Source organism: Mya arenaria, chromosome 2, assembly GCF_026914265.1.
Source record: "Mya arenaria isolate MELC-2E11 chromosome 2, ASM2691426v1".
Taxonomy (NCBI): Eukaryota; Metazoa; Mollusca; class Bivalvia; order Myida; family Myidae; genus Mya; species Mya arenaria.
The window spans coordinates 71,435,519-71,460,657 of record NC_069123.1 but is presented as its reverse complement, the minus strand read 5'-3'; the positions used below and the strand labels follow the sequence as shown (position 1 = coordinate 71,460,657).

The 25,139-nt window shown below is 37.0% G+C and overlaps 3 protein-coding genes across 3 annotated transcripts; all 3 read left to right on the top strand.

The window, feature by feature from the left end:
* Window positions 1-3,439: 3,439 nt before the first annotated feature.
* On the top strand, window positions 3,440-5,775 carry LOC128244676 (uncharacterized). Its single transcript, XM_052962713.1, has one exon. The coding sequence runs from the start codon at window positions 3,626-3,628 to the stop codon at window positions 5,570-5,572; it is 1,947 nt and encodes a 648-aa protein (XP_052818673.1). The 5' UTR covers window positions 3,440-3,625; the 3' UTR covers window positions 5,573-5,775.
* A 2,817-nt stretch (window positions 5,776-8,592) lies between these two features.
* On the top strand, window positions 8,593-9,795 carry LOC128216944 (mucin-2-like). The gene has a single exon (XM_052923680.1). It carries the CDS (start codon window positions 8,593-8,595, stop codon window positions 9,793-9,795), a length of 1,203 nt encoding a protein of 400 aa, XP_052779640.1.
* Window positions 9,796-19,879: 10,084 nt separating this feature from the next.
* LOC128221220 (uncharacterized) lies at window positions 19,880-24,830 on the top strand. Its single transcript, XM_052929735.1, has one exon. The coding sequence runs from the start codon at window positions 20,077-20,079 to the stop codon at window positions 23,320-23,322; it is 3,246 nt and encodes a 1,081-aa protein (XP_052785695.1). The 5' UTR covers window positions 19,880-20,076; the 3' UTR covers window positions 23,323-24,830.
* Window positions 24,831-25,139: the final 309 nt, after the last annotated feature.

The window sequence follows — 25,139 nt, the reverse complement described above, 5'->3', positions numbered from 1 at the left end:
CCAATTTCCCTTACATTTCTTAAGTTGTTTTTTACTCCGAGGTGTTATTTCCCTATAAGAGGTAGATTCATTTGTTAGTTATATTCATGTGTTATTTAAAATTTAGTGTTTTCAACTTTCATATTTTATTTTCAAACGTCCTAGACCGCTTAATGCAGACTACAAAAGCAAGATTATATACCAATACATATTTAAATCATGTGATACAATGGAAAACGGCTGCATATTTAAAACAACAATATAAAAAAAAACATGCATTTAAACGCAGTTTGCAACAGTTATTTACAATCCAAAACGTTAATTTTTATTAACCAAAAGTTTTAAAATGTTAAGTTTCAGAGTAACAATTATTGTCATTTGTTTGTCACCATATCTACCAATAATGTACTCAAATGTACTGTATTGGTAACTTGATGAAGTGGAGTGTTAGCAAGGCGTGTGAATACGAACAGATCACTTGAGTGTCACTCCCCTTATTTCACTCAAGTGATCACTTGAGTGTCCCTTACGGGAATGTGGTTGGAGTGTGAGTGAGAGTGGATGTTCTGAATTCGGCCCTAAGTATTTCGCACCATAAAATAAATTCTGTCTGTTTAACGGTTTGGTGGACAGTGCTTTTCCAGTTCGACTTCGAACGTGCTTCATTATGTAATATGAGATCGTTAAGACTACATGTATCTTGTATACAGCCAAGTATTAGATTTCTTGTTTGACGATTTAAACTATTTTCTTATAGATAACTGTCCCGTCGGGCTATCGGACGGCAATGTCATTATCTTTTCCAGAAAAGAAAATTTGCTGATCTCGACTAAGCTTATAAGACGATATAGTGCCACCATTGACTCACACATGTCGGGACGACTGTTTTTATTAAAGCCTCCTATTAACAACATACTATTAAGTTTTATTTATCGAGCAGCTGTACATTAAAGGTACAGTACAGGTTGATGCGAATTTATTTATTTTCTAATTCTAATGATTGTCATGTTTAACGTATTTGACTTTAAGCATCAAAATAAAATAAAAGATACTAATTTGAGTACAGATAAAAATATAAGCGATATTTTGGCGCTCTTTAAATTATGGAGTTTGTGCCTACTTAGCTATATTATTTGACTTTATAAATATCAATACACTCAAAGGAATCTCTGAAACCTGTCTGAAGAATAAAGATAATGATAACATAGAATAAAACGTCATAACGTCAAAACATAACATAGCGAAGGTAAACCACCAACGAGATAATCAAGTCAAGTCAAGAAATTTATTAAGTAATCAAAGGCCACCGGCCCAAAATACGTGACATACATAATAAAACAAATAAGATACGAGTTGTGTCAAGAAAAGGAATTTAAGCATATATCCAAACATGAGTATATGTTACTGTGAAGTCGTGTTTACCTATTTGCTGGTCATTTTGTTTTAATTTAAAATATGTTAAAAGCTCAAATTAAGTATGTTTTAGGCGAACAAATATATTTTAGGGATAAGTTTCTGCCCGAAGCTTTACTGGTGTTCACGAGCACTTTTCAAGAAGCTTAAAGGGACTATACACCAGATTGGCACCAAAAAGTTTTTTTCTGTTACGAACCTCAGGGCAATTATTTAATAAAATGTTTTACTCTTTGATATCATAATTGTAAAAAAAACACCAACAAATAAAAAAATCGAGTCGTACACCGGGTTCGAACCGGTGTCGCCAAAATTGCACTCCGGTGGTGTATCCACTGTGCTACAAAGGCTTACCTTTATTTAGGAATATTTAAGCCATATACGTAACTTGGTAATATCACGTGATAACATCGACTAACCAATCACGCATAAGAATGAATTCTACTAGTTATAAATACCTAGTCATCTTTTTTAATGAAAAAATACGAAAAACTAGCGAAAAATAAATTAATTGTAAACTATGTCGTTAGTTAGTTTTAATGCATTGTACACATCGATACCAAGTTTATGTCAGTTTTCGACAATTTTCTCCTTTTTTTCGCTATTTCATCATGCGGTGTATAGCCCCTTTAAGTTCAACGACTAAGAATCGTATTTCCCATAGTGTATACAGCGTCGTCAAACCTGCATACAATGTCTCTCCTCAAATACGGATAAAGTTTCATCGTTGAAAACCGGGCGGGATATTTTACATAATTACGTATTGTCAGTGGCGTAGCTACATATAGACATTGTAGGCCTGGGCCTACAACCTATTTTTGAAAAATGACAAAATTGCAATAGCCCAAACACGCAATTGGAACTTATAGCGTCTCAAAAACTTTGAACAATTAAAAAGTTGAATATAAAGTTATTATAACCAAAGCAAGTCCGGTGTTTATTTAAACTACGTGCAGGGGGGTATGGCTTGATTTTATTGTAATAATTGCATATATATTTAAGTTTGTGTAATGTGCATATACAATGGATATAATTGAGACTTTTGTTTTGCTCTTGGAATGCTCCCGTACTGCACTATTTTGCTTCAAATTCAGAAAGAAATCTTAGGGAGTATCACCAAACTCACCAACAACCATCGGGCTCACAAGTTTTTAAGGCCTAGCTACGCCCCAGATGGTGAAATTCGGTTTCGGAAAAGGTTTATGAACAACGTAACAAAATACATTTTCTACCGACATCTCATCACATTGTTGTAATTTGCCGCTAAGATTCCCCGGTTAAGTGCAAACATTTAACGGCTTTGTAGGCAATCACTGCAAAGATTTCCCCGTTTTATTGAGAGAAAAAATGCAAATATACGTTTTATTACGTTGAAGGCGTTCACTGTAAAGAATGAGCCGGCGTCGAAAGGATAAAAGGTACGTTTTACTTCTGAATGAGCGGTTGCTTGATATGGGTTTTTTTCAAGAATAAGTGTATTCGATAAATTATATGGTGTTTAAAGAATGACATTTGAAGAAAGAGAAAACAGAATAAGATGACAAGTAAACGATATGACGTGTTCATGTGCTTTTTTTATTTGACCGATTGGGTTCAAGTACTTCTTTCTTAGAATGAATGTTCTCCAATTATTGATGATGAATTATATGAAAACATTGAAAATAAAGTAAGAAAAAACACAACTCGTCGATACGACTATATGCCTTATATAAAATTGCCACACGTAAATACACACGTAAATGCTCAAGCTCTTATAGTCGTTAAATTGATGAATCATTTTTTACGAAATAATGAAATTAATCGATCAGTCTTTTGTATGCAACATTGTGATTGCCTGGGAAAGGACAGATCGGGTAGATCAAACGAAATTTATGCAAATTAGAAATGATGGCAAGTTGCGGGGAAAACAAAATACATTATATATGATGCAAAGCGACGATAGCTACAACAGTTACCTGACAAAACACATTATCTGTCATAAAAAATGTTCCCTGCTCGTTGGTTTTAGTTAATAGGAAATAAATTTGAAGATAGATATATGACAGATGATGATCGCGTTCGTAATACGATTAGCTATTCATTTTGCGTTCGCTGTTTAATTTGTCATAAATGTGTGCGCAATTGGTGGCGTTCCGTTTCATTTTATTACCTACGTTAAGTTTTAAAAAACATGGATGTACATGAAATAATATTAACATTTAAATGACAGCAATTGTAAATTTCAAGTTCAAGTATGAGCAGGACAAACATGGCAATCTTGACGCTGTTGTGTTTTGTAGTCATTGTGTTGGAGAAGTTTTCGCTAGGACAGAAGAGCTCGGAGTATCAGTTTTCGCACATAGCCATGGAGATTCCCGAACATATGGGACGGAGGACCGTCCGCAATAAACAGCTCCTCGTTCCCCACCTTTACGAGAATGACGTGATCAAGGCGAGTTTTTGCTTGGAGCATAAGACGACTTTTGAGATCTCCAACATCACATACTCTAATGACGGCAGAGAGGACTCAGTCGAGGTTCACTTGGATGGAGACCTGTTTGGAAAGTTTACAAGTCACGGCATGTCAGACTGGGGAAAACTCTGGGATGTCTCGCAAACGACAGGCACGATCGGACGCACAGGTATGCTCGACCCGGGCAAGCATAACATCACAATCAAAGTTGTAAACTCGGTGGACTGTCACGGCATTGAGTTGTGGAGTATGGCGATCAGTGTGTACATACCTGTTGACCCATCTACTTTCTGGTGCGGAACAGGACATGAACTGAGGCCTAAGAAGTGGGATTGTATGAGCGAGGAGGAGCGACAGTCAGCAGCAGCTGCGACCCTCCCATCAGTCACGCCCAACACGCAAATCACAACGTCAACTATCACAACGGAACCGCCCAACTACGTTACCGTAACGCAGCAAAGTTTTACCTCAGACTGCCTTGACAAGAAGAACGTTCACGTTTTATTTACAACGCACCTGTTGGATGGGACGAGCATCACCGCACAACAAGAGGCCTCTGGTTCATTTTCGGCACCATCAACAGTCGAAACAGCTTTTGCACCTCGTTATTGCGATAGCGATTTATGGCAGATCGGGACAATTGATGAAAACAATGCAGAGTTTGCATCTATTTACCAAGGCAAACTATTAAAGATTAATATTACAAATGCTTTTAAGCCCGAAACATTGTTTCCTGCAAAATTACTGCCATTCGTCACCACAGACATTATGCTTCACTTTACAATGCCGACAGAAATAAAAATGGAAAAGGGATCAGCATATTTTGCCTTGGGTCTATTTAATTTGACCAAAAATGTGAATATTGGTCTACGATATTTTGACCATTCGAAAAGCGCTTTCACAGATTTCCACGTGATGACATTCACCCCAAGGTACCAAGTAATGGGCTGGAACATACATCATCTGGGTGAATCTTATATCCGGGAAAACACATTCCATCTCCACTTTGAGACTGAGGCAAACATGATTATGTTTGACTTTCTGAAACTGCAATATAACAAACGCGATGAACGCAAATTGAACACAGTTATTGCTAGAGAAGGACACTTGAAGGTCCGAGGTCTACGGTATGCTGACTCTAAAGGAATGGAAATATATGTCAACGGAATAAAGGGCGCTGACAATATGGAAGAGGCGCTTCTGTTGTACCAGACGGGTGTATTTAGCCGTTACGAGACAGTGGTTCGTATTCATGAAAGCGGAATTATCTACCCCTACAAGACATATCTTGTGAACATTAGCGATGCGCACCGCCTTCTTATTGATGTATCTGGGTTCCGAGTTTCTCACGGTTCAGATCCAACAGTGGCCCTGCCCCCACAGCCTGTCAAATCAGTTCACGTTGATACAGTCATTGACGAAATTGCCATTACATATTATGATGGATCGGTGTTGTACATTAGCGTTACAGTCAATGCATTTGCAACAAAATTACAGATTATTAGGTTCGACACGGGCAAAGAACAAAGGCAACACCATCTGTTGTTTACTTCTACAAAGGCTAGCAGTCAGTACGCTGCAGTCAATACAATTTCAACGCCTGCAATGACGAAAGACATACTTGAGAATTTAGATGAGCTTAATGGACAGTTTGACTTTACATTTCGACGTAGGACTGATAACTTGTACTACGCAAATAATGCAATAAACGTGCATTTTCCACACTAACAACTTTTAAACGTTTCATTTCTCAAGTCGAATGGGGACAAACGTGTTCATGATGCCAATATGGAAACACTGGGGATCAAAAACTGTAACAATAATAAGGTGTTAACATCAGAGTTATAAGAACATTATTTATGTATGTTTTTGTTTAACGTGTGTAGTTAGCTAGCGTCACAGTTGATATTGATATTAAATTTGTAAGCTATTTTAGAGTGTTTTCTTTGTTTCCATTGATAGTTCATTCTCATATCAATTTAGGAACAATATGCAGAGCTCTTAAAATGCACAATGTAGCAACTACTTACTGGATGCTTACATATACAATATCTTATAATTCAGTTACTGTACTCATTACTCCCATAATTGAAAGTATACAACGCGAGTGGTCAATTCCAATCACTAGGGTTATGGATGATGTAACACTGTGTTATACCATGGTGCCAAGACGATGATAACCAGCGTGTCAATCTGGTACCGTTCAATGTGATATGGGAGTTAACGTTCAGACGAAACTCATACATGGAACAATAAAAAATGACATGCTTGAGATTTATGCAAATAAAGGACATGTTTAAAGCTATAAACGTTATTGCATGAATATGCGTCAGGTAATTAAAATGAAATTATAGTTATGATTCTTTGAACATGCAAAGGACTGCATGGTTTTACGATATTTCTTTAACTTTGTCTGGATCACTTTTTTAAAACTACTGGTCAAATAGATTGAAACTGCAATATTAGGCGTTATGTATTTTGAATTGATATTAAGCTCAAAACTTTAAAGTGTTGATACGAGCATGGACTCGCATCAAAGTAAGTCCATACATGGAAGGGTTCAGCTTTGAGCCAAACAGTTAACACTTTTGGAATGGAGTTTCGAGGTGTTAAAGCATTGAATAGAGGCGATGCTATAATTGTTCCAATACCTCCTAATTTCATTCTTAACGTTTTAAGTTTCGGCCATAAAAACGCCATTGAAGGATGATTAAGTGTCACATTACAAAACTGCTAGATTGAAACGCTAGACTAGGCTGGGCTATAACAAATGACGTCCTACGATAGGTGTGTCACTCATACCATTGACAACAACTGCGAATGATTACGCGGCGTGCTGAGCTCAAACACAACCACAAACACAGTGTTGAGTGTGACTGTTCAACCGACACCAGAACAACATTACAATGTGTATTTGTTTTTGTCATAAGTTATATGTCTATATAGTTATCTTTTACGCGTTCCATCTCTTTTTTGGTTGTTCTTTGTTTGACTTTTAAACAGGATCTTGGTTCAAAATACGAAGCTTCAGGGGTGTTCCTTATAAATGTCTTCGATTTATTGATAATCACATTAGTTTTATGCGTATCATAAAATGCTGACACGGAGTATGTGAACACTGTAACAGGATGAATAAGTATCGCAACAAACGACTTAGTTAAAACTTGCCAGAACTATGCATCTGAACTTGTTCAATTGTTTAAATAAAGTGTTTATTTATTTAAGTGTCATTCCTTTTAATCAAGGTACAGTCCGCTCGACTATGATACATCTTTATAAACATTGTTTACTCCAGATTCCTATTTCATATGCGGTCGCCTGACAGACAATCAGTGCTCATTCATTTAACTAGATGCCGGGTCAGCAACCAGTCATTTCAGAACACGTCCCATGTGGAGCTCAACCCTTCGACCCCCCGCTAAGTAGTAGATGGACGCCCTAACTACAAGGTCATCTTAATGTCAGGTGAAGCCCTTTAAAGATTAGTTGTGGAAACGTTGATTTACAACACAGATAATATCTGGTGTACAACAACGCATTTCTATCAGCCAATTAGTGTAACATCCTCAGAAATGTTTTGGTCTAAAATAGGCAAGTTTTCAAAACCCTTATACATTATGTAATGCATTTATAATATTATTATTGTTTAATATATAGTTTAATAATCTTCCAAGCCTTTGCTTATTCCGCTGATTGCAATTTAGATACGAATGTAGAAATATTGAAGCATATACTTTATATATAATTCATACTTGTATGTTGCTTGTGTAAATGATTTTGGTTAGACAATATTTATTAACCCAATATAACAGCGTTTGAATGCATATTATACAAATAAATATTATAAAAAAATATTCGTGCATAATGCCAGAATGATGAATGACGCTAGAATGTTTTGATTGATGAGTTAAATTAAATATTAATAATGAAAAAATTGCATTTTAATATTTATATGAAAAACTTATATCATTTAATGCGTGGCTGCTGTTTGCCCAAAAGAACGTAAGACAGAAACGTTAAAAACTTTATAGAAACGGACGTCTAGTAAATAACCCAGTCTGTATAAGTCTGAACTCAAAGCATTCAGTCATAAATGTAGCGACTGTTTAAGGAATGAATTGCGGGGTTGATGTCATTATCGGGGATATGAACGCAATTTGGACTCCACACACATTGACCAACCCAATTGCGTTGATACCCCGATAATGGCATCAACCCCGCAATTCATTCCTTATATTTACACCAATAGTTCATTATTTCATTCAAGAATTGTTAAAAAAATACTTCATTTCATTTAAGAAAACCTTTCAGTAATCCGTTCTTACCCATTCTGTAAATAGAACGGGCCTATAACCGGAAACATTTTTTTCAAATGACGTCACAATAACGCGGGAAAAGATCAACCACTTGAAATCACTTTAAAACGTAAAATTAAAACAATTCTGGTACCAATATATTTAAAATATAATAAACTTACACTTTTAAAAATGTTGATCTATATTTTACGGGACCTGCAGACACAATACAACCAATAACAAGATCAATAGCTTTCATGTATATTGTTATGCAATGAATTACGATCCGAACATATCCGAAGAAGTTGCGTTAATCGATTGATGAACGCAATTGCCGAAAGGCAGTTCATTTAAGGAACGGAAGTTGAGGTGTAAATATTTGACGTTGGAAATGTACAGTTAGAAATAATCTTTCTTTACATCCATGTTACGCTTATCACAATTTTGGCATGTATGTGCATAGTTAAAGGACAGTTTGTTAAACGTTTTGAGTTTGAGAGTGTTTTGGAGGGAAAGGGCACCAGGCGAATTCCATGGCGATCTGGGTCATCAAATTTAGCCTCGCTGCACATGTTCAAGGGCGATATCATTGTTGTGAATTTGTGTCTACCGGAAGCAACGTCCGTCACTATTAATGACCTTATATACTCCAATGATGGTGAAAGCGACAGACTAGAAGTGTTTCTGGACGATGCAAATGTTGGAATTGTGAACACGGAGGCAAACAGTGGTGGGTTAGGGACATTCTGGGATATTTTCAAGTCGTCAGGGCAAGTAGCTGTGAGTCAGGATTTATTTCCTGGGAAGCATACAGTCGCGATATCTGTAACAGAAGGAGACTGTTACGGCAGTGAATTTGACGCTCTGGAAATATCTCTAAGTGTCAATGTCAGTGAGGGACATCTATGGTGTGGCTCTGAACTTAAATACGCCGAGAAGCCGACACCTTGTGCGGAGAACATTGACAAACCTGAAGTATTAAAAACTTCACATCCTCCAAGTCCGGCTACGAAAGAACCCACTGTAACTACAGGGGCACGAACTTCAACTACAGCAGCCCCACAGCCAACCACTCAAACTCGTAGTTCAACCAGAGGAACTTCTACTCCAACCACACACGCTTCTCGTCCAACAACGTCAGCGCCTAGTTTGACAATACAAGCGCGAAGTTCAACAACACCAACACCTAGTTCAATAACACAAGCGCCGAGTACGACAACAACAGCGCGTAGTCCAACAACATCAAAGCCTAGTTTGACAACACAAGCGCGTAGTTCAACAACATCAACGCTTATTCCAACAACATCAGCGCCTAGTCCAAGAACACAAGCGCGTAGTTCAACAACACAAGTGCCTAGTCCGACAACACAAGCGCGTAGCTCAACAACGCCTAGTCCGACAACACAAGAGCCTAGTTCAACTAGAGCACCTCAGCAAACTTCATTAGAACGTAAGCCAACTAAGCAAGCTCCTCGTCCAACTACAACAACACCTTTAGCTATTGCAGAAACAACAGATACTCAAACGGAAGCAATCCCGGTTCCTGATACTATAAACAGCTTAGTTTTGAGACAACATGCAAAGACGATACAAACGTTAACATTAAATTCAACCCATCCGTTTTCCGAAATACGAAAGTCATTGCAAGAGAAGTAACTGATATTACCAGTGGGGCTGAAGGTCTAGGCAAAGGTCAAAGTCAAGGGCAAAACGCTAGAACCCAACCAAATAGATCGCGGAGAACGAGACGGCGGAGTCAAAAACAAGATAGAATCAAACGAGGGGCCATTGATGTCGTAATGTGCGAAAGCTCCATATGGCAAATCGGCGTGGAAGATAAGAGCAATTTCGAACTTGGCGGAGTTGGTCAAAAAATGAATATCAACTACAATGTAGACCAAACAAACAGTTACTTTTTGTTTCCTGGGACTATTGACCCTCGTGCTACCAAATATGTTTCTATAAAATATTACATACCAAAGAGGTTTAATTTTCGGAGAGGAAGACTTGATTTGACTTTTGGTCTGGTAAACAACACTAGTGAAAATGTAAATATCGGACTACAGTATTATAACAGAGGCAAAAAAATGCCATCTGACGTTAGAAACAACAGATACTCAAACGGAAGCAACCCCGGTGCCTGATACTGTACAGCAGCTTAGTTTTGAGACAACCTGCAAAGATGATACAAACGTTAACATTAAGTTCAACCCATCCGTTTTCCGAAATACGAAAGTCATTGCAAGAGTAATTGATAGTATCAATGGGGCTGATGGTCAAGGCAAAGGAAAAAGTCAAGGTAGAAAAAACGCTGGAACCAAACCAAACAGAGCTCGGAGAACGAGACGGCGGAGTCAAAGACAAGATAGAATCAAACGAGGGGCCATTGATGTCGTAATGTGCGAAAGCTCCATATGGCAAATCGGCGTGGAAGATAAGAGCAATTACGAACTTGGCGATGTTAGTCAGAAAACGAATATCAGCTACAAAGTAGACCAAACAAACAGTTTCTTCTTGTTTCCTGGGACAATTGACCCTCGTGTTACCAGACATGCTTCTATAAAATATTACATACCGAAGAGGTTTAATATTCGGAGAGGAAGACTTGATTTGACCCTTGGTCTGGTAAAAAACACAAGTGAAAATGTAAATATTGGACTACAGTATTATAACAGAGCCAAAAAATTGCCATCTGACGTTGAATATGAAACCTTTTCTCCAAGTAAAATTGTTTCTGAGTGGGATTTTCCAGCAAACGCGGTTTCGCCATCCCTGCAAAATGAACTTACATTGGTATTCGACAATGCTTCGTCGATTCCCATCAGCATCGATTATGTTCGATTGAGTTACCGGAAACAAGACTGGCCGACTACACCACAGTTATTTTCTGACGGCAAAACGTGGCGAGTGCGTGGACGTCAGTATAGAGAACGTAAGAATCGACGGGGAAAACAGTTGCCCGTCACAGAAGGAATGAGGATCAACGTCGATGATGTTGCTCAAACAGGTCTGTACAAGAAAGTTATGTTTTCTCCTAAAAGCTTACCAGGCATCAGGGTGCTTACAATTTATGAAAATGGCGAGCTTTTTGTGAACCACGAGACCAGAAAGGGGCGTAGGATGAGTCGAGGCGACCGACAGGCTGGCCAACAAACTGACGTTTCCGGTTTTACGCTCGGGGGCAGAGAGCATGCCGTTGCTTCCGTAGATATTGATACAAACAAGGACGAGGTCAATGTTAACTTAGAGGGAGGAAAATATGTGAAGTTTCTTCTTGCATATACAAAAACCGAGACTATATTAATTGTGTTGGACACTAACATGGATTCCGGACCATTGTCATTCTTTTCTACGTATATATCGGGCGCATCGGCCGCAGTTACGGATATGACCGTTGACGGTCAAACAACGTATAAAATTATGGACCTGTCTATCGGCAACAGTAAAGGAAAATCGTATAAATTTGTAAAGAATAATGCTGACCGTAGTTTTGATGTAAGTGATGAAATAGAATTTGTCTTCCCATAGCTGTCGTTCATATAAAACGAATGTTACATATAATAATAATACCAACATCTACTCATGTATACATGCTGTCCTTAATGTTCATTCGCGCTTCCGTCACAGGTATACATGTTATATATATAGTACACAATGTATTCTGTTTTCCTTTCAATAAAATACAAAATATCGAGAATCGAAACGTCAATACTTGAAACATACAACCTGATGTATCAATAACAGTATTGTCCGGAGAATGTTGAGTCGCACAGCGAAGCATTAAGAACACCTTGGCCATTTTCCATCAAAAACAACCTCGAATGTATATGGACGTTCAACAATGTCAAAAACATTTACAGTAGATCGCGTATAAATTTCAATAAAGCAGTTAACGTTAATGACTTTACTCTTGCGAATCTTAATTTGTTAAGCAATACTTCACTTTACTTACAATCAATTCAATTATAACTCAAAAGTATAAAATACACATTAAAACACTAATCAAATAACTATTATTTAAAATTTCACTTCTATTAAAATTCCGGCAAAATCCAAGGTTGTTTTTGATGGAAAAAGGCTGAGGTATTCCGAATGCCAGCGAAGATGTTGGCCGTCCTTATCGGCCCATTTCTGTCATCAGTATTTGAACCCACCTAATAGTGTTTTGTGTTTATGCCATTTCCTTACAAGAATCTGACATCTTTAGAATTTAGTTTTAATGTATTTATAGTAAACATGATCTCCATCTCGTTAATAACAATGTCTCAGATGCTATAATTTGAATACTGTGTGAACAGACCCCATGATGTTGAGTACGAAACACATACGTTTCACGATTTTTCAAAACTAAATAGATTTCTGTCAATCGGGAAAAACATTTTTGCAATATATAAACCATTACGTACCATTATGTAATCTATTATTATTATTTATTTGACATTTGCAGCGCCAAAAATATATCTAAAACGGAGAGAGGTCTGGCGTTGTTAGTTCCAAAACTAACATCAATCAGCCATTTGGGGGACCAACGTTTGATATATGTAATGATGGAAGAAAATTACAAAGAACGGGATAAATGGGACGTTCAAGTATTCAGTATGATACTGTATTAAGCATACCTTAGCTTTATGGGTATTTGTGACAGTCTTGAAGTGAATGTAAAAGATAAAAGGTTATTGACATTGAAACATTTGCATTTTGTAATTCCTGCATTGTGACGGTAAATGTACATGTAATGAAAATGGACAATATGATGCACTGAGTTCGACTTTGAGCATGAGAAAGGTTTACAAGTAGAATATATTCGTGAGTAAAAAAATCATTATGATATCACATACATTGGGAAATTTACTTAATGCGTTGCCTAGCCATTGTATTATTTATTTTGAAAAGTATATTAAATGGCACTTTTCAAAAACGTTGAAAAAAATTTCTCTTTACAGTGGATATGTTTCAATATATCACTGCCAAATGGCGAAGAATAGTGTCATTCTCCAACCATCCTCTTTTGATTTTTAGAACAAGAAGGATTGGCTTATTCTGGTTATTTAGCCACTTCCGCACACGAAGACCAACTAATGCAAGTTTGTGTTGCTAAGAACATGACACAGGACGCTGACCCGGTGTTGTTTTTAATTTTCAAACTGTTCATGTTAATTAATATTTTTCACACGCATTGCCTACGAGCTTTCACAACGCAAAAAATGGGACCTTGACTTCGCGGTGATTAAGTAACAGAAAACTTCACGCCGCTAACTTTACGTACATTAAAAGGTTCCTAGTCACACCGTCAACGTGTGAAGCCGCATTCTAATGAAGTTTATCTACCACGCTTATTCACTTTTTGGGGATTCAACACCAAACTCCAGCTAAACCCATACCCCCACCACTATTGGTGTAGGAGAAATGAATCTGAAATATAATGATAACTGGAATTCACTCAGTAAACATTGTGACCTAAGCAAGGGTTATAAGCAGCGACGGAACCAGGATTTTAGATTAGAGTGGGTGTAACTTTGTTGGCGTTACCTTTTGACTTGCGCCCCTCCCTCATAACCGAAATCGTTTTCGTTTAAAGTTTTTGCAGGGGGAGCTACACCCTAAAAGTGTCAATTTCTTGTCCGAAATTGTGCATTCTGTACGTATGTAATTTCTTCTTTCTCCTGTATTGAAATGAAAGGTGGTGGGGCGCCGGGTATGCCCCCTTCCCTGAAACCGCTAGACATAGAAATGGATCAAACTTGAAACTCAAAGGTTAGTCCGCTTATCTATAATTGTGACAATGTGACCTAGTTTCAAATTAATCCAAGAATAAATCGAGGCAAATATTATAATTAAGTTTCATGAAGATCGGGGCGGATATATTCCCTTTTCATGGTTTCGCTATGATTTAACCAAATGACCTACTTTTTTGATCCCATGTGTCCCACTCTTAAAGCCTACCAAGACCACTTTGACCACAATTTTAACAAAGTCACCAATCAATACTAGTATTTGGTTCCGGAAATGATTATTTAAAGATGTGACCTAGTTTTTGACCTAATAGGACCCTTTTTTAACTAGTCAATGATCTTATCAAAGAAAACATTCTGATTAGGTTTAGTATATATAGGACCAGATATATTTCGTATTGTATGTTCCCAAGTTTTTTTCTTCATGGGTTGACCTAGTGAGCTAGTGTTTGACCCTCTGCGACTATCTTTTAAAATGCGGTGAGATTTCATCAAGAGTAATATTCAGTCCAAGTTTTGATATAATGAATAATCGAGAATCATTGCCACATATATGGTTCCCGACAAAAACGATTTCACCTAATGACCTATTTTCTATCACATGTGACCAATTACTGGGAACATTTTGATTAAGTTTGATGACTAATGGACCAAATATAATGCCTCAAAAAAATTCAAAGTTTGACAACGTGACCTACTTTTACAATTTAGGATTGATCAAGGAAAATATTCTGACAAAGTTTGAAAATACCACTGTCTATCAATATATGATTCCGATGATATCGTTCCAGACAAAAAATATAACACTTGACCTTGTGGTCTCATCTAGATAACAAGTGACCCAGACTTTTGTATAAAATGTTATGAGTATCGGACCAAATAAAATGTATCTGATGTGTTCCAAAGATTTGGTTTGGTGACCCAGTTTTTTAACAAAGGTTGCCCATTCTTGCAAGCGGTCGAAATTTCATTTAGGGGAAATCCTGGCCAAGTTTGAACATCATCTGACCATACGTTATACAAATGAGGTGGCTGTACGGACGGACGGATGGACGGAAGTACAAAAAACGCCAAAACAATACAACCCTCCTGAAACCTTCGGTTCGGCGAGATATAATAAAAAGGAAACTGTTTCCATGAATTCAGAACACTAAGTAAAGTATTCGAGAACATTGTCATTGATAGAGGGCACCTTTCTAGATTTGATACGAATCGTGGTATGTGTCTATGAAAACTAATGTTCGCCCCACATTGTTTTAAGTGAAAATAATGCCTTTTTCATATATTATTAAAATTATTCAAACAGGCTTGAACGAATTTGGATACCGTCTTGCCTCAGTACGTGCAATAATGTTTAGGGAGGGGCGATAGAGGGAGGGGCATATTAAACTGATTTGCGGGCGCGTAACCTCAAACATGTTACATTTATAAACAAATAACCACAAAATAAACAAATAGAAAAAACACATTACAACTCTTCTGCTTTGCACCAAATGTAAAAACGAAGCATATGAGTAAAGAGCTGTCAAGAGTATTTAAACATATCTAAACTAGTTTTGAGCTGTCAAGAGCATTTGAACATATCAAAACTAGTTTTGAGCTGTCAAGAGCATTTGAACATATCTAAACTAGTTTTGAGCTGTCAAGAGCATTTGAACATATCTAAACTAGTTTTGAGCTGTCAAGAGCATTTGAACATATCTTAACTAGTTTTGAGCTGTCAAGAGCATTTGAACATATCTTAACTAGTTTTGAGCTGTCAAGAGCATTTGAACATATCTTAACTAGTTTTGAGCTGTCAAGAGCATTTGAACATATCTTAACTAGTTTTGAGCTGTCAAGAGCATTTGAACATATCTAAACTAGTTTTGAGCTGTCAAGAGCATTTGAACATATCTAAACTAGTTTTGAGCTGTCAAGAGCATTTGAACATATCTAAACTAGTTTTGAGCTGTCAAGAGCATTTGAACATATCTAAACTAGTTTTGAGCTGTCAAGAGCATTTGAACATATCTAAACTAGTTTTGAGCTGTCAAGAGCATTTGAACATATCTAAACTAGTTTTGAGCTGTCAAGAGCATTTGAACTAGTTTTGAGCTGTCAAGAGCATTTGAACATATCTCAACTAGTTTTGAGCTGTCAAGAGCATTTGAACATATCTCAACTAGTTTTGAGCTGTCAAGAGCATTTGAACATATCTTTACTAGTTTTGAGCTGTCAAGAGCATTTAAACATATCTAAACTAGTTTTGAGCTGTCAAGAGCATTTGAACATATCTAAACTAGTTTTGAGCTGTCAAGAGCATTTGAACATATCTTAACTAGTTTTGAGCTGTCAAGAGCATTTGAACATATCTAAACTAGTTTTGAGCTGTCAAGAGCATTTGAACATATCTAAACTAGTTTTGAGCTGTCAAGAGCATTTGAACATATCTAAACTAGTTTTGAGCTGTCAAGAGCATTTGAACATATCTAAACTAGTTTTGAGCTGTCAAGAGCATTTGAACATATCTAAACTAGTTTTGAGCTGTCAAGAGCATTTGAACATATCTAAACTAGTTTTGAGCTGTCAAGAGCATTTGAACATATCTAAACTAGTTTTGAGCTGTCAAGAGCATTTGAACATATCTTAACTAGTTTTGAGCTGTCAAGAGCATTTGAACATATCTAAACTAGTTTTGAGCTCTCAAGAGCATTTGAACATATCTAAACTAGTTTTGAGCTGTCAAGAGCATTTGAACATATCTTAACTAGTTTTGAGCTGTCAAGAGCATTTAAACATATCTATACTAGTTTTGAGCTGTCAAGAGCATTTGAACATATCTTAACTAGTTTTGAGCTGTCAAGAGCATTTAAACATATCTAAACTAGTTAGAGCAAATACAGTTGTATCCTGTATACATTCCATTTATGAAGAGCACGCATGATACAGCATTTTAAACTATGGTAAATGTCCACGTCAACGTTGTGTTTTCTTTTCTTCACATATACTGGCAGAATAAAGTAACTGTGCACTGTTTGACTGCACAATTTTAAAATCAGATTTTAATAAACTTGTGAAATATGTAAGTACAAAGTACACAAATCGAGTTATTAAATATATGATAGGTCAGGAAAGGGAAAAGCATATTACACGGTGCGTATCCATATCGGTACCCTTTGTGTGAAATCTACTGAAACGGTACCCTTTTTGCACATACACCGGTCATTCTCTGCTGAAAACAAATTGGCGATGGACAACAATCCAGTTAATGTTCATTCTACTGATGAAAGGAGGTATGTCATGTGCAAAAGAAATATACCACGGAACACTAGCATGTTATAGCTATGTCTTAAGGGGTTCCAAAAACCTTTTACTTTGAATGCGAGAAGTTGAAATCAGGACATTGTAGCCAATATACCAGTGAAACAAGAAGCGTTAAAAAGTGTTTCTCTTTCTTTTTTTACGTCAAATCTGATTTCTGCAATGTGCTCACCTGCAAAACCCTCACCAGAATGTCTGAGTCGAATTGTAAATGTACATCAGTTGCATTACATGCATAACATGCTAGATAACTGACTTGATAATTTAAGTGGGTTAGATGGTTTTGGACCATTATTTAAAGTTTAAATGCGTACAAAACGTTAAGCAGAATGTCTCAGTTTGAAACATAAAAGGCCATAATTTGCACTATATGCCAAATTGAGTGATCTAATTTCATTTGATAAGTAGGTTGGATAGGTGGGAACACATGTTTGAAGTTTAAATGCAATACATGAGGTACTGGCTGAGTTATTGACTCAAATATGGTTACATGCAAAACCTTAACTAGAATGTCTAAGTCAAATAATAACGGGTCATATAATTGCATTATATGCAAAGTATAGTTATTTTACTTAGTTATATAAATAGATTGGGTGATTGAGTACCGTTGAATGAGGTATTAGTGTAAAACAACAACAGGTTGTTGCTGAGATATTAACTTAAAAGCTCATACATGCAAAACCTTACTGACTAGATTTTTCTAAGTTTTACCGGGATGCGGTAAGCTTTTTCCATATAATACTGGATTACATCCAGATGAGAGAGCGGTTGTTTTGTTACGTAATAAATACGGTAGAGCTTTTAACGTCTTGATTCACTTACCGCAGAAGTAGAAAATGCATTTGTCACAAATGTCACCAAAAAAGAGGGAGTGTACAATATCATTTCTGAATCTTTTTCTCCAGCAATGCTTGCAAAAACGTGTTTTACACTAACCGCAGAAGTAGAAACGTTTACAGATAACTATGTTACGAGGATGCTCAGTGTTGCATTGCTACGTCAATAAATAAGATCACCGAAATTCATAAGATCTCTTACTCACTCAGTTTTCGTGAGTAAAACAATTATTCACTTATCAAACTTCTTTCCAACGCCCAAACGAATAACCAACACAAAACTAGGAATAAGGTGTAATATTGGCAGCAATTTGCACATCTGAAAGATAAATAGATTAAATCTGTATCTTCTTGGTTTGTCGTCTTGATAACGTCTCAAGACCTTTCGTATGTTAAGTCGGCGCCTGTCACATCCGGTCCCTTCGGAAACCGATATGGAGTTAAATCTGACCACTTCCGACACCGGTACGGTGTAATTCCGATACTGATACGATACTATATTGAAATCTGAATAAAACTATCAGATATGGTTTGCATTGTAGCCAATCGTAAGTCAGTAAAACTACATTGTAAGACACGTACGTGATTCTGAAAAGATAAACTAAAATTATTTCTGGAATATATGTTAACATAAGGCATCTGAGCATCTTTCAAACCCTTGAAGAAACAAAAAACAATCACAATGGGAGGGTGGGTAGGGCAACTAACTACCACGCTGCCAATAAAACCTTGAGTGGCTGTCCACGCCCCCTTAAGCTTCTTATATACGGAGCTTAAAACACCGAGCACGAGAACATTCCCGCCTAAACATTTTACGCCGTAACCAAACCGTTTTCTTTACAATGTAGAAATAGAAATAATTTTAAAGCGCGAATAATATTATTCAGCGGGCACAGTAATCTCTGTATTCTCCAAGTATATACATTGCTTTTGTAGTGGCACATTAACATACAATTGTATCGGGCATAAACGAAGCTTTATCTAAGACTCATTTGTAATTTTCAACATGCACAGTAAACAATATAAATATGATTGATAGAGAAAAGGTTGCAGGTAAGATATGTGTAAATGTCATAGAACGCTCACCTATACACAAACTTGATATCTGATTTATACACAGCATGAGGCGCACGTTAGTTAAGGAGACATACCAACATGTTAGTTAGAAGCGCTTAAACTGTAGCTACATTAACATATTAAATGTTGATACTTTGTGGACTTTCGTACTTGTTCGAAGAAGCTTATGTTGCTGGATACGCCCCTTTAATGCGGTTATCATCCAATAAGGTTGGTTGAGTTGACAGGTTTACGATCGCCTCTTTTATTCTCTCTCTCTCTCTCTCTCTCTCTCTCTCTCTCTCTCTCTCTTGCATACGGGCACAAGCAAACTTTGTATACATTAATACGCTTCTAAATTGCAGTTGCAATGGTCAATGCCAACGGAATAACGTGGGTCCGCACTTTAATTCACACACTACGGTCGATTGAGTGGACAGGCGTACGATCGCCTCTATGATTCTCCAAGAGCTCGCATACGATCACAATAAATCTTGGTATGTATGCTGCTGAATTGCATGTCAATCCAGCGCCATGGGAAATATTCCTTCTGTTAGAATATGTGTCCGCACTTTAAGTCAAATCCATGTAGTTAAATGCAGTTTGTAATGTTACGGGGAAATGTTAGTGTGGTTTCATCTTGCATTGTGGGCGTTTTTTAAAATATTAAATAAAAACAGGCTCTATGTTGTCGGCGTTATGTTATCTTCTATCAAATTACCACTTTTCGTTTAAAACGCGCTTAGACAGCTAGTGGGCGAAAATTATAAAACGGGGGTGGTGAAGTGGTGTTTAATACGAATTCATATGATGGAAGACAAGTTTTGTCAGGTGAGCTAATTTCATTGTTTGCAGTTTGCGTCTAGATTTTCTTTTTGCGGGAGTTTAGTGCGCATACGCCCTGCATTTATTTTCATTTATTGACGTTACACTATTTCAAACCACATGGATGAGAACATGTATTTAATACTAACGGAAAAATATTGAAGTATATTAGAGTCGAATGAGCGATGTTACGTGCGGCAATATTGTTGCTGTGCATAGGAGCACTTACAGCACAATTTAAGAAACGTTTTGAGTTTGAAAATGTTTTATCCGGAAAGGGCACCAGACGAATTCCATGGCGCTCTGGGGCATCAAATTTAGCCTCGCTACACATGTTCAAGGGCGATATCATTGTTGTGAATTTGTGTCTACCGGAAGCAACGTCCGTCACTGTTAATGACCTTATATACTCCAATGACGGTGAAAGCGACAGACTGGAGGTGTTTCTGGACAATGCAAGTATTGGAATTGTGAACACGGAGGCAAACAGTGGTGGGTTCGGGCGATTCTGGGATATTTTCAAGTCGTCAGGGCAAGTAGCTGTGAGTCAGGAATTGGTTCCCGGGAAGCATAACCTTTCGATATCTATACCATCAGCGGACTGTTACGGCAGTGAATTTGACGCTCTCGAAATATCTCTTAATGTTAACGTCAGTGAAGAGCAAGTATGGTGTGACTTTGAGCTGATATACGCTAAAAACCCGACACCTTGTGCTGTGGAAATTGACAGCCCTCTAACCACAACTACATATACTCCCCCTACGGTGTTAAATTCACAATCTACTCTAGAACAAACAAGTTCAGAACGAACAACTTCAGCACAAACAACTTCAGCACAAACAACTTCAGACCGAACTACTATACCTCCAACTAGTTCGGAAAAAACAACTTCAGAACGAACTTTATCAGCACAAACAAACTCAGAACGAACAACTTCTTCAGCACAAACAACTTCAGAACGAACTACTTCAGCACAAACAACTTCACAACAAACTAATTTACAGCTAACTACTTCGGATCGAAAAACTTCGGAACAAATAACTTCAGCACAAACAACTTCAAAACGAATTACTCTATCACCAACTACTTCGGAACGAACAATTTCGGAACGAACTTCTTCAGCGCAAACAACTTCAGAACGAACTAAGTTACCGACAACTTCTTCTGAACGAACATCTTCAGAACGCACAACTTCAGCACAAACAACTTCAGAACTAACTACTATACTGCCAACTTCAGAACGGACTTCTTCAGCACAAGCAACTTCGGAACGAACAACTTCATTCCAAACAACATCAGAACGAACTATTTTACTACCAACTACTTCAAATCGAACAACTTTAGCACAAACAACTTTAGAACGAACTAGGTTTCCGCCAACTTCTTCGGAACGAACAACTTCGAAACGAACAACTTCAGCACAAACAACTTCAGCACAAGCAACTTCAAAACGAATTACTCTATCACCAACTACTTCGGAACGAACAATTACGGAACGAACTTCTTCAGCGCAAACAACTTCAGAACGAACTAAGTTACCGACAACTTCTTCTGAACGAACATCTTCAGAACGCACAACTTTAGCACAAACAACTTCAGAACTAACTACTATACTGCCAACTTCAGAACGGACTTCTTCAGCACAAGCAACATCGGAACGAACAACTTCATTCCAAACAACATCAGAACGAACTATTTTACTACCAACTACTTCAAATCGAACAACTTTAGCACAAACAACTTTAGAACGAACTAGGTTTCCGCCAACTTCTTCGGAACGAACAACTTCGAAACGAACAACTTCAGCACAAACAACTTCATTACAAACTGCTTCACCACAAAGTACCTCAGAACGAACTTTTTCACCACAGACTACATTACCGAAAAAAACATCATCACAAACTACTGCAGAACAAACAACGCCTGCACAAACCACATCAGCAATTTCTTCCCCGCAAACAAATTCTTTAACACCAACTACTTCCATAAGAATTTCAACCAAGTCGTTGGTCACACAATCTTTAACAACTTCTGCACCTATAACCTCTTCTACGACGGAAGTAGCGACTGAACAGACCACAACTCCGAATCCGGTTCCTTGTCAACAGCTTAGTTACGAAACCTTATGTATAGACAAGACAAATGTCAACATAATGTTCAATCCGTCGGTGTTCCGCAATACAAAGATAATCGCACGAGAAGTACTGGAGGAAATACCAAAACGTCAAAGAACAAGAGGTGGAGGTCGGGTTCCAGGAGATAAAAACGAAAATAAAGATCGTGGAAATCGCCGATCAAAAAGGTCGACCACAGGTTTAGTGTGTGATAATTCGATTTGGATAATAGGTGTTCCGGATGAGGGCAATAAGGAACTTGGTCCTCTCAGTAAACTTTCCAATATTAACTATCTTGTTGACGGGAAAAAGGACCACAGTACGTTCCCTGGTACAATCGATCCTCGAGTCACAAATGAGATATTAATCAAGTACAAAATACCCAGGACATATAACATCAAAAGAGGAAAGATCGACTTTACACTTGGATTGGTGAATATTTCTGATAGTGTTTCTATCGGGCTGCATTACTATAACAGGGCAAAGAAAATGCCTTCAGACGTTGAATTTATGACATTCCACCCTACTACACTTACACAGGAGTGGTTATTTCCAGCTAGAGCGGTTTCTCCGTCGCTTCAGAATGAACTCAAACTGGTGACTGACCAATCGTCAACGACTCCTTTCAAGATCGACTTCCTACAACTGCGCTACCAGAAGCGAGACTGGCCAACAACGAACACACTTCTTTCCAGCACGCCAAACGTGCGTGTGCGTGGACGACGATACAGACACCGACCGGGAAAGCCCTGGCCTGAACATCATGGAATGGGAGTAACAGTTGACGGTTCCTCGAAATCAGATCGTTTCAAAAAAATCATGATTTACAAACTCCCATACAGTTTGCTCTTTACTGTTTTTGATAACGGGGAAATATTCGTCAATCACGAAACAAGAAGAGGACGCCGACAAAATATGGTCAACAGGAATAAGGATCGGATATCGGATGTTTCCGGCTTTACACTCGGAAGAAAAGAACATCACATAACTCTCTTAAACATTGACACAAGCAAGAATGAAGTACATGTAACACTAGAGGAAGGAAAATACGCAAAATTTCATCTCTCATATACAAAGACTGAGACAACTTTAACTGTGTTAGACACCAACATGGATTCCGGACCACTGTCATTCTTTTCCACGTATATATCGCACGCATCGTCCGCAGTGACGCATATGATGATTGACGGTGGCACCACCTTGCCGGTGATGGACCCCTTGGTAAACAACACGTTTGGGAAATCGTTTACTTTTTTGAAGAATAATGATGACAATAAGTTTGATGTCAACGATAACCTTGAATTTGTGTTCCCCTAGACGATTATCTCAGTACTTTATTTTTTACTGTTTATTCAAGAGGTTGATTTAGCCGACATTTGTAAACTCTGACTTTTTTAAATACGTAAGCATACAAAAGCGATATAAGCAGATTTTTGGTGAACCACAGCAAACACTGATATCTTTCTTTTACTAGTCGTTTTGGAAATAATCATGCAGACCAAAACCAATTGTTTTACCAAATTTATCTTTTTGGAACTGCTAAAATATAACAGTCCGTTTATTGGATCATAAAAGCAACAATGTCACATGTAATGAAGAAATAGATATTTATAGTATCTATTGAATGCACATTAGGTTTTATAAAGTCATTCAAAAATCGATAATTGACATGTTTTGTTCGTAAGCATGTTTTTAAAGCAATCAGATAGTAATATAAATTATTCAATATATGTGTGGGCTTCATTCTCCGGTCTTTTATAAATACAGTAACATATTTGACTTAAAACAATATTAACACAGTTGTATTCTTTTTGGTGTATCTTATATCCTATTACAATATATTTGATGTCGTTAAACATTTTATTCATACCATATTTTTTAAATAAGGCATTTATCTTCGACCAAAAATTGGGGTATGAAGAGCAATCGATAAAAAAATGTTGATAATCTTCAACTTTCTTGCAACACATACACAGGGGACCGTCTCTCAATTTCCGTGTAAATGAATTTAAGTTAGTCGCCACAAGATTATATAATAATTTAATTTTGAATTGTTTAACTTTGTTGACTGTCAAGAATAGATTCATGAACTATATAATACCATGATTTCAACTCAATACTTTCTTGTACACGTTGAATTTAGGTACTGTGGATATACGTTTTTTTGAAAATTTGCTGGACAAAGAGCTGATATATTTCCTTATTTGTCAGTTCGTTAATCAGTTTGTTCCCAAACTTTATTAAAAGTTTTGACTTAACATTAGTATTTATTGATTCGTTTGATTTCACAGTTGTTTTTTCATTGAATCGGATTGGCTTTTTTTAACTATATTTATTTCCGCTATCCAATTAGTTTTGTTTTTAAGTTTATTTAGGATTAGATTGGCGTCTATACTGCCAGTATTTAAAAGAATGTCGTTTACGAATATTAAATCCGATTCAATCCAATTCTTAAACAGTATGCTTTTATTATTATGTTTTATAAATTTATTGCCCCAGATAATTTTTCTAATATTATAAAAAGTATTGGGTATTTTAGTTTGATTGGCAGCCAGTTATTTAAAATGAATCCACGTTGAAAGTAGTTGATTATAAAATTTGGTTAGTTTATATGTGATAGGTTGTATAAATTTGATAGAGTCTATGTTTCAAACCTATAGTACGATACATTATGTTGAGTTGTTGAAGTCAAATTAGTATATTATGATGAGATTATAGTGGACATATATTACAATGATTCATTAAAACATTATGCTTGTGTGTATCTTAATGTAATAATAACAATAATAAGTTTGTGATGACAATTAGAACATACAAATAAAGGATAAAAGTTACAAAAGTATTGTTGTTTGATTAACCTTATCATAGCTACCTAGCATTGACAATCAAGTCCTAGTTTATTGTCTCCCCTTCCACTGAAGGGATACATATTGTTTTGGCATGGTTTTCCGTCCGTCCGTCCGTGTTTATGACTTTACCGACATTTTGTTGAGGGGATGTTTGTACAGTTTATTTACAAATATGATTCATGTTATATTTCGAATGATATCCGTCAGACAATACTTACTATAGCATTAATTAAAGTGTGGTATAGCACAAAACCACGATTAATGAACGACCTGTATATCGTGCGT

Bases quoted from the DNA above. Each gene is read 5' to 3' on its own strand.
- LOC128244676 (XM_052962713.1), top strand. From the start codon at position 3,626: ATGAGCAGGACAAACATGGCAATCTTGACGCTGTTGTGTTTTGTAGTC.
- LOC128216944 (XM_052923680.1), top strand. From the start codon at position 8,593: ATGTGCATAGTTAAAGGACAGTTTGTTAAACGTTTTGAGTTTGAGAGT.
- LOC128221220 (XM_052929735.1), top strand. From the start codon at position 20,077: ATGTTACGTGCGGCAATATTGTTGCTGTGCATAGGAGCACTTACAGCA.